The 10,359-nt window shown below is 34.3% G+C and overlaps 2 protein-coding genes across 2 annotated transcripts; one reads left to right on the forward strand and one right to left on the reverse strand.

Annotated features, from left to right (window-relative positions):
• The first annotated feature begins 1,630 nt into the window (after nt 1-1,630).
• LOC125849079 (uncharacterized) lies at nt 1,631-4,249 on the forward strand. Its single transcript, XM_049529087.1, has 5 exons — nt 1,631-1,930; nt 2,392-2,651; nt 2,907-3,000; nt 3,115-3,226; nt 3,996-4,249. Exons 1-5 carry the CDS (start codon nt 1,795-1,797, stop codon nt 4,150-4,152), a joined length of 759 nt encoding a protein of 252 aa, XP_049385044.1. The 5' UTR covers nt 1,631-1,794; the 3' UTR covers nt 4,153-4,249.
• Nucleotides 4,250-6,097: 1,848 nt separating this feature from the next.
• On the reverse strand, nt 6,098-9,742 carry LOC125849075 (zinc finger CCCH domain-containing protein 62). Its single transcript, XM_049529079.1, has 9 exons — nt 9,545-9,742; nt 9,320-9,426; nt 8,595-8,733; nt 7,936-7,997; nt 7,768-7,819; nt 7,571-7,676; nt 7,265-7,363; nt 7,037-7,181; nt 6,098-6,938 (listed from the first exon to the last, which is right to left on the reverse strand). Exons 1-9 carry the CDS (start codon nt 9,715-9,717, stop codon nt 6,391-6,393), a joined length of 1,431 nt encoding a protein of 476 aa, XP_049385036.1. The 5' UTR covers nt 9,718-9,742; the 3' UTR covers nt 6,098-6,390.
• Between the last annotated feature and the right edge of the window lie 617 nt (nt 9,743-10,359).

Genomic DNA, 10,359 nt, shown 5'->3' on the forward strand with positions numbered 1-10,359 from the left:
AGGCGAATAATATTAATTTTTTTAATATTACCACATAGAATTAAAAAGACGACTACAAAAAGATAATTATACATTTTTTATACTATAGTCTGTTTCACCATATATTTAAGACTCCTGAAAGGCGAAAAAGAAAAATAATCATTCTTAAAAGTAATTAATTGAGATTAATTAGCATAGAATACCTATGTGAAAATCATGTACACATACTCTAATTATGATTACTTAGAATAAATCACATCCATCACTATTATGATTATAATAAGGCAAAATGGTCTAATGAACCCTTGTACTTGTATGAGATTGTATTGTGAATCCTTCTACTTTACTCATCGTCAACTGAACCCTTAAACTCAATTAAAATGAGATTTTTAAATGCTTCCAACCATGTGTGTAACTTACTCTCTCTTACATAAATGACATGTCATATCCACATCAAATATAATAATGACATGTCATAATTATTTCATAAATATTTTTAAATTATTAACCAAAAATGTTATTCCAGCAAAGACAAAAATAATAAATTTTTTATTTACAAAAATAAAATAAAATAAAATAGCTATTTCTCTCACCTCTCCTCCACCTCCCTCAACCCACAATCACCATTAACACCATCTCCATTAACCTTATTTTTTCTTCTTCTTCAAGGCCATTGTCTATATTCGTAACCTGACTTTTCAAGTTCTTAAAAATTATAATTCAATTTTTTTCTCGAAGTTTCTAACATTCGTAACTCTAATAATATTTTTCTACCAATGTTTACATCATCCATTTGAACCACCATGAATTTCTTTTCTCCATTAATGCCAATAAATCACCATTAAAATATCACGATAAATCACAATATTTATACACAATTTTACATAACACATTTCACCTAATTTCACAAAGACATTCAACAATCACTTTTCATCCTTCAAGACTATTGAATCTTTGTCACCTTATGGAAGGTAAATAACCCAGAAAAAAGGAAAGAAAAACAAATCTACCATAACAATACATTTTCGTTTCTCTACGAAGAAAGAAAATATGGAAAAAAGAAAAGAAAAGAGAACTTGGAGATAGCTGGGAAGGGAGATATAAAAAGAAATGGAGGTTAGATGGGAAAGAAGGTAATGGTAATTAGAGAGAGAAAGAGAAATGGGGTGGGGTGGGTTGGGAGGGAAAGAAGAAAGAGGTGGTTTACTTTTCTTTTGTTTTGGTCTTTTTTTTTAAAATAATAATATTTTTTTAGTCTAAATTTGGAGTTCAAGCTCCTTCTACGCCTGAAATCACGTGTTGGTGTCAACTCAATAATTAAATTGCCACATAAGTTTTGTCAATGATCAGAAGAGCTTAAAATATTGATTTTCATTGAGTTTAAGGGTCCAATTGACAAAAAATTAAGTAGAAGAGTTCAGAATACAAATACAAGAGTCCATCCGATCATTTCGCCTTATAATAAATTAAAATATAATAATCAAAACACATAATTTCTTAAAAGACTAAATAAAAACTGGGACAAGTATGTTGGACGAGAGGGACTATAGTTGACAGCAGCGCAATCATTAGGAAATAAGTGTGGAGCGTCCTAGTCCATACTTTCTACTCTATATACCTAATTTAGAAAAGAAGGATCATCCAATTATACGATACAGTTTATTGCCTCTTCCATAGGAAGCAGCAAAATTCAGAAAGCGACACAAAATTCCCCCACAATATATATACGTATACACATACATACGGTGGTTTAAATTCCTTCAACACAAAGAAACTTTTTGAGCTGAATCGCACCTGCATTTCATTAATTAGAAGATGCGGACCATGGCGAGTTCCGCCTCATCCAGAGGCATAGCCGCCATTGTGGGCGTTGGGCCTAATCTTGGACGCTCCATCGCTCGCAAGTTCGCCCATGAAGGTTATACAGTTGCTATTCTAGCCCGTGACTTGGGTAATTTAACTTCTTTCTCTTCTTCTATTTTGCTATTCAGGATTTAACTTTTGTGAATTTCGCAGTTCCATGACTTTCCATATAAACTTAGTGGTAGCTTAGCGCACTATTACTTTCCATAGCAGGAGAATAATAGGTATAGTTTCTTGTAGTTAGTTCTCTGTTACTACATGTTGCTTTTTGTGCTTTGGTTATTTCATTTGTATATTTTTTCAATTTTCTTATTGCTATGGTATTACATGTGTAATGTGTAATACTTGAACTGAAGATTTTTTGAATATAGATCTCTGTAAAGGTTGAGGTAATGTTACATTCTACTCTTTCCAGATTTCACCGGTGGAAATTCACTGGATTTGATGTCGTAATTGAAGGTTCTATTGTCACATTATAAAGATGGACATGCAACTGGAGATTTATACATATATATTTTTATTTTATTTTTTATTTTGTGTTATTTACAGATAGATTATCTAGATTTGCTGATGAGATAGCGAGGGAAGAGAAGGCGCAGGTATTTGCTATCCGAATAGATTGCTCCGATTTACGAAGCGTAAGAGAGGCATTTGAGGGAGTTCTATCACTGGGTTTTGTGGAAGTCTTGGTTTACAATGCATATCAGCCAGTATCTTGGAATCCCACTAATTTCACCGACATTAAAGTCGAACAATTTGAAAAATCTATCGCCGTCTCCTCCGTCGGCGCCTTCCACTGCGCTCAACAGGTCACAATTTTTTTCAAGTTCGTCTAAAAAATTAGTACATTTATTTTTTGCTAACTCTTTAATTAGTTCTAATTTTTATCCAACAGGCAGTTTAAACAAAGTATATTACTTTACTTTCTAAAACTCTATATCAATTTAAAACCAGAGCAGGAAATTGAAACGAAAAAAATACTTCATAGTGTAAAAAATCTTTATACTAATACTACGAGTGTGTGAATTGAAAGTTTGTTGTATGGGAATAAATTTTTTTTTCAGGTAGTACCAGGAATGGTGGAAAGAGGAAGAGGGACGATTCTGTTTAGTGGTTGCTCAGCTTCTCTTAATGGCATTGCCGGCTACTCCGAATTATGTATATTATTACTACTTACTAATTCCTTCTTCTTTTGGAAATTTCAGTTTTCGAATGATAATGATATTAGTGAGTAACTAATTTACGCCCCAACTTTGCTTTTGAAATCGAAAGGCTGTGGAAAGTTTGCAATGAGAGGGTTATCCGAATGCCTGGCAAGAGAGTTCCAGCCACTTGGAATACACGTGGCACATGTCATCATCCACGGCATCGTCGGCGCACCTCGGTACTACTCTCCACTTGTCCACTCATTATATATTCCCTTCTTACTAGTTTTGGAAAAACTTTTCTGCTTACTCAAAACTTTTAATTTATATCTTCATATATATATTCTTTTTTTATCTAAGAAAGAAGATGCAGGAATCTTTCTTGTTTGTAACAATGACAACTCAGTTTCCAAATGATTTTTTTTGTTGGACTGCTTATTCCATGAGAGTAGTGAACCAATGTAATTATCTTGTAGCAATAGAATATACTCATAAATGAATCCATCAAGTGGTGCAAAGAAAAAGTCAGCCTTAATAAAGATTGTGGACCAGAAAGATCTAGTTAAATTCTTTAAGCAATTATAACGAGTAGAATGCTCTGCTCTTACCTGTTAAGGCTCTTGATGCCCCAAAAAGCAATTCTACTTTATATATATGCCCTAGTGGGGCATGGATATTAAAGGCACAGTTCAGATAGGACTACTGGAAAATTTGCATACCAGTGCCAGTTAGCTGCCTGCCCTGTAGATAAGACTGGGTAAATTTGGATTTGGACTCATTGGCCATTGCCTGGTTATGTAGGTAAGGGATCCAAAAGGATTTAGGGATTGCTTTGCTTGCAAACCAAAACACCGTGTACTATTTGAGCCAAAAACATGATTTCAACTAAATCCGCTTCCGGAATGAACCTTATATCCGAAAAGCATGAATAAACAAATAACGTACGATAGGATATGTGAAGGTGCTACTTGTTGCAGATTAGCCAACTGTCGTGAGTTGTGTATGCAGGGGGGCAATCCTATCCAATTCACAGCAAAGCGTACGAAGGGATGGATTGATGGACCCGGACGCGCTTGCCCAGACCTACTGGTACTTGCACATTCAAGATAGATCTGCTTGGACCCAAGAGATTGATCTTCATCCTTTCAACCAAAGAGATATGTAGAAACAAGAATATGTACTGCTATAATAAGTTAGACATTTTCAATTTAGTGCGGTATTGTATGATGATTGATTGGGATTTTATGTACATTTGATTTGGTTTGGGATTGTAACAATTGAATTTGAAGCAATGTGAACAGGTGAATAAGATCTTCGCATGAGTTTTAAACTTTGTCACAATAAATTATAAATTAGGTAGGGACAGGTCTGTGAATGGTTAGAAGTGGCATTCGTGTTCTAATTGAGAACACAAGTAACTGACTTCTTTATGAAGTACATGTAGTCGCCATCCATTTGTGGCCCATAAGTGTTTTTAGCTGACACAAACCAAAATGATTAGTCTTATCGTTGCCAGTCTAAATCTCAAAAGGCAACGATGCCAACACCAAACCCATTACTAACCTTTCATTTTCTCAGCTCTCTTGGTTAACTTTTGAGTTTGGAACTTAGAAATTTAATTTTTTAAAATTATTTAAATGTGTATTTTATTTGAAGTTTTATGGCTGAAAGTTCAAACAAATTGATCTGAGCTAATTTCTGAGGACTTGAAAATACTTGAATAAAATTTGATCAAATTTCATGATCAACCAAATACTTGAAATTAAATTTTCAAAATTTATGACCAAATCATAGCATACTGATGCTATCGTTGGTGAGGTGTTTCAAGAGTCCACGGTGCTGTTTCAGAGCAAAAACGTTGCACATCATCATCCTAACAGATATACCTAATTTCTAAGACGGTTAGACCATCTCCAACTCAACACCAAATTTTACATCAATCAGGATTTGGTGTAAAATTTGGTGTTTGGGAGCTCCAACCCAGCACCAAATTTTACACCATTTTGGTGTGTGAATAGTGTTACACCAAATTCTATTCATCACACCAATTCATTTTATTAAATATTTTAATATTATTTCATTATACAAAATTTTGAATTAAACATTATATAAATTGTATATTTTAATTAAATCTCATGTATATTTAATTATTTTTTATGTAATTTTTTTATAATATTAGTTTTAGATATAAAAGTTAGTTTTTTTTATAAATTAATTTTTCTATATATATATATATATAATGTATAATATTTGCTAGCAATTTATATTATTTAAAAAATTATGGTATAAAATAATTTTATATTAAACGACTATAAAAGAAAATAATATGAATTATATATGGTGAATGTTTTAGAAAGAATTTTTTTTATGAAATAAGAAAATATAAATGAAATAAAAAATAATAATATAATAATGAAGAGAGAAAAATATTCCTTTTTGGTGTAAAATTTAGTGCAGTGAGTTGGAGTTGATTTACACTAAAATAGTGCTGACACCAAACTTGGTGTAAAATTTGGTGTTTGCATTGTATAGTTTACTTGTGTACTACTTGTGTGTAAATTCTTGTGATGTTGTCGTTTGACTGGGCAAATAGTTCAAGAAAGACATTTTAAACTTGTTATTTAAAACCAGATGTGTGGGCTTATAAATCATCTCAACGACAATGGTAAATGAGAAGTCTATATTTAATTTATTTTAAATATAGAAAGACAGACTAAAAAAAAGTTGATGACATGAATTGAGAGATGGAAGGAGTAGTATTTAGTCGTGTAAGTAAAAACTCATACATAAAAAAGGAATTTGATTATAATAATAAGAAGAAGAAGAAAATCAAATAAGGAGTCGTTTGGTAGGAGGTATAAGGTATAATAGTCCCAGAAATAAAATGCAGAACTATTTTATCCTGCGTTTGGTTGAAGGTATTAGGCAGTCTTGGAATTGTTTATTCCACCATTTATACCTTAATGCAAGGATAAGTTATCCCAAATACATGATGGAATAACTTGTTCCAACCAAACGACCCCTAAGTATAACGATTATCAATCAACCCGTAAACCAATAATAATAGGAAGAAAATTTCTCTAGTAGATTTTCACCTCAAAGCAAGCAAATAGAGAAGCTCAACTAAAAGATAAAATAGGAATAGATGAACAAGATTCAAAGGTAAACTTTGAAATTGCCACTTCAAAAGGAAGAACTAAAACTAAAAAAGAGACCAGAGCTTTAATATACCAATTGAAGACAACACTTCTGCAGATTGCTGTACATATATTTGAAATTCGACATTTACTAAAAAGGCAATGTTCCAAATGCCAGTTTAAGACCCCTTGCACTATTTTGTTTATGTAAACCCCATGCTGCTGCTATGTGCAGAGCACATGCCAGAGCAAGAGAGAGACAAAAGCTAAAGGTTCCATCTACGTTCATAGTTTACAAATGGGAATGAGCTGGATGATCCATGAGTACCCACCATGCCAGGGTAATGCGGATAATTGCTAGACTGAGATACATGCCTAGTGTATGAAGAATTTGGATCACTTCCATGACCATATTGCTGATCTTCTGGAGCAGGCAAAGTATAAGAGGAGTAAGAGCTTAAATGTGATCTGGGTGCTGAACCCCAGTAAGATGAATAAGAATATGGTACTCTTTGGCTGCAAGAATCTGATTCAAAATGGCGGAAATTATTTGCTGGAGGATAATTGAAATGCAATGAGGTCTCTCTAATGGCAGACACAAAGTTTGGATTCCTCATAGGGGGTCTACTGTTTCTGGACTCTGCCAAATTCAATCTTCCTGGTGGATGAGGCTTTCGCTGGTGGTTTTTCGTTCTTTTACTTCCTGCCATTGCTTTCCCACATTCATCAATAGAATAATAATGTTTCTTTACATTGCTTGTCCGCATCATTTCGCTTGGCCTCCTATGATGATCAAGTTTCTGGAGCTTGTTACCTACATGTAACAAAAACTACATTAGAGTAAACATAAAGTTTTAGAGTGTATTGAGTGAAAAGCTGGTGATGCATCATTTTAATTTCTGTAAAAGGCACCTTTATTTTTAGAGGATGCTTTTGTCGGCTTTGTTGACGGCTTTGTTGATTTTGATTTTCTTGTTGCTCTAATAAATCTTGCTGCATCTCCACGTTTGTGCTTCTCTGCGAGCACTTCTAGTCTTTCCTCTTCATCCTTCCATTTCTGATTATCCAGCAGCAATTACAGTTAAAATGATAGAATATCTGACAAGAACTACAGGTACTCCAGAATGGCTGCAATTTCACCTGTCTGAAAGTGTTCAATTTATAAAGGTTTCGTCCCTTCACAAGCAATGGAAAAAGTGGAGGTAATTGTTTAACCCCTAGGCTCCATAACACCTCAACCTTGTTAATCACAAAAAGTAGATGGAGATGTATTTAGCAAAACTTTGCATATGAAATTGCACAAAAGGGTTATTAGAAGAATGATAGTGCTAGACTGCTAGGTTTTCAAGAAAGCTTATATCCACAATCTCTCAGTCTCACCCAGAACAAGTTTATTACACTTATAATCAGATATCTCAGTGCTCAAAACTTCCTCTTGAGCCTTACCGTAAAGGTATGCTGCTGTTTGGCTGCGCCATAGCTCTCCTTGACAATCCTACCAGCAATGGTTCTCTTCCCTAATTGTTCTCCACCTCTTGCCATCTTGTCAAAACTTCAAAACACGACATGATTAATCCAAAAGGCAAAGACCACTCTACACTGACAAAATGTGAAACAAACAGGAGAATCGATTAGGTGAATACTTCTTGTACACTTTCTGTTTGAATAATACAACATCTCCTTTACATACGTCACCTGCACATTGAATCACCAGGCTAAATACTCAAGGATCAAAAACAAAAAGGGGAAGGACAAGAAACATAGGTGAAACAGAGAGATTCTGAGGTGTCATGATGCCAAATATTAACTACCGGTGCAGTTTATGGTAAAAGATGATCTGGGATATTGTCTTTGACCATTTCCATCTTTAATCCTGTGTACAAATGAAGCAATAAGACTTCCCATTAGCATAGGAGGAAAAGAATAAAAGACTAATGGGAAAAGGAACAATACAGTTCAAAATATGGAGTGACAAGATCATATTTACAATTAATCCAAAACACAACTTTTAGTTGGTTGAATCTTCAGAATGATTCAGAAATCAATTGTAGCACATAGAACGGAACTTTTGCTGTCAGTTGCAAATTTAGAATGATGAAGTAGGAACAAAATCGTGGAGCACTTCAAGGTCTCACTAATGATGCAAACGAGGGTTTTAAATTTGCTTAACTATATGCACCAGTAATTTGCAAAGTTTATCCCTTTTTCTTAAATATTCGTATGCTATCTCAAGCTGGCTGCTCATACTCAGCAATCTGAATGTTTGAAGCTCTAGCTATTAATGAGATTCATCCTTGCACCACAAAAAAAAACATAACAGGAAACAAAAAAAACAACAATATATGAAAAAGAAAGATAATATAGAAATGATTGATGGAATGCCATGAGAGCAACACTCTATTGGACATACACAAAAATTCTGGTGCTGCATTTAAATACATGAGGTTTAACATCTTACACTCAAACGTACCTCCAGTGCTCTATGATCCTCTGTATACATTCTTCTTTTGTACCTGATAACCTCAACCCATTTGATCGCAAATATGCTTTATAGTCCATCAACATCAACTTCCCCAATCCTGCCCTTAGCTCCCTCAATTCTCCACCACCTATATAACACACAAAAGGTGATATATTCATATATAAGAGATACCGCAGCTAGCCAATTTATTCTGTTTGAAATAATTAGAGTCGAAATATGACAAAAACTTGCTAATAGTTGGGAAATCTTTATGCATTTGCCTACTCCTCCACCTTGAAAAGAGTTCAAGTTATGAACCCCTTCGAAAAATATAGAAGTGCATTGTGTATAAATGTCAGGATCCACAGTTTCACATTATAATTGATAGTACTCCAAATTGTCCATGGATTAATGAGTAAATTTTCTTCACATCTCATTTTTACTAACTCTATTGCTTTGCACCCTTCATTTCTGTGTCCATAAAAGCTCATGTGGAGAACTAGTATCAACTGGCCTTCCATATAAAAAAATTCTTCATGCTCACTTGGCTCCAATAACACCTGGAAAACGTCTAGAGTTGTTCTTGAACGGAAATAGAATTTTAAAAAAACAACACATGACGTTTTCCCCAACATTTAACCCAATTTAGCAGAAAGCAACTGACAAAAAACATAGGGATTTCGTTGAAGAATAGTCAATTTTCCCCAAAAAAACATAGGGGAAAATCTTCATACCTTGGAGAAGCCGAAGCACTCTATCGCTACCCGATTCCTCACCTTCCTCTTGGATATCGTCATCATCATGTTCTTGAGACTCCTCTTCGGAATCACCGTTGCTCTCGCTGGCCAAATAACCCCAAAATTGATCATCATTGAAATTTGCAATAGACATGAACATAAATCATTCATATACCTAGCAAAATTAGTTTAGAATTGAGGCGTAATATTGGAAATTAATACCTTGAGGCGGAGGAGTCAAAATCATCTGTACTTGCGGCATCAAAATCGTCATCCGATTCTAATAATTGTACTGATTCTTCTGAACTTTCTCCTCCTCCTTCTTCATCACCATTTTCTTTTTCGGAAGAAGAGGAAATCTCAATGATACTGCGTTTTGCTTTACTCCTTTCCATCAAGAGACTACCATTTTCATTCAAAATGACCATACCCCACTATTTAACGCACTTTTTTTATAATTCAAAATGCCCGAGATGGGTTGAATCTATTTAACTTTCCGTCACTAATTTCTCGTGAAATAATGTAAAATGGTTAGAAATCAAGTCGAATAAACGGTAATCTTTAATAATTCGGAAAAGGGTCAAAAATACCCTTATCCGAAATAGCTTATATTTACCCTTAAATTGTATTTCGGCTCAAAACTACCATTTCCGTCAAACTATTGGGTCAAAAGTACCCTTCTTATTAACGGAAGTTGTTAAATGCCATGTGGCATCTAATTACTCTTTTTTTCCACTGCCACATAGACTAAAAAGGACAAATATACCCCCGAATTATCGTAAATGGTATGCAAATATCCTCCGTCATACTTTAGGGACATTGGTGGCCCTGTCGTCCAAAAACTAGAGCATATATATCCTTTATACTAACGGACATACACGTGTCATAATCTTATCCACCGATCCGACATTTATCGACGAATAATTGCGCCACGTGTCCCTATTTAGTCTTCCGTTAGAGTGAAGGGCATATATACTCTACTTTTTGGACAGCAGGGGCACCAATGTCCCAAAAGTATGACGGAGGGTATCTACATA

This window comes from Solanum stenotomum, chromosome 12, assembly GCF_019186545.1.
Source record: "Solanum stenotomum isolate F172 chromosome 12, ASM1918654v1, whole genome shotgun sequence".
NCBI classification, from domain to species: Eukaryota; Viridiplantae; Streptophyta; class Magnoliopsida; order Solanales; family Solanaceae; genus Solanum; species Solanum stenotomum.

Coding starts and splice junctions, on each gene's coding strand:
- LOC125849079 (XM_049529087.1), top strand. CDS start 1,795: ATGCGGACCATGGCGAGTTCCGCCTCATCCAGAGGCATAGCCGCCATT. Junction 1,931..2,391: donor TATTCTAGCCCGTGACTTGG/GTAATTTAACTT, acceptor TGTTATTTACAG/ATAGATTATCTAGATTTGCT. Junction 3,227..3,995: donor GGCATCGTCGGCGCACCTCG/GTACTACTCTCC, acceptor TTGTGTATGCAG/GGGGGCAATCCTATCCAATT.
- LOC125849075 (XM_049529079.1), bottom strand. CDS start 9,717: ATGGAAAGGAGTAAAGCAAAACGCAGTATCATTGAGATTTCCTCTTCT. Junction 7,998..8,594: donor AGGATCATAGAGCACTGGAG/GTACGTTTGAGT, acceptor ATTTGTACACAG/GATTAAAGATGGAAATGGTC. Junction 6,939..7,036: donor AGCATCCTCTAAAAATAAAG/GTGCCTTTTACA, acceptor TGTTACATGTAG/GTAACAAGCTCCAGAAACTT.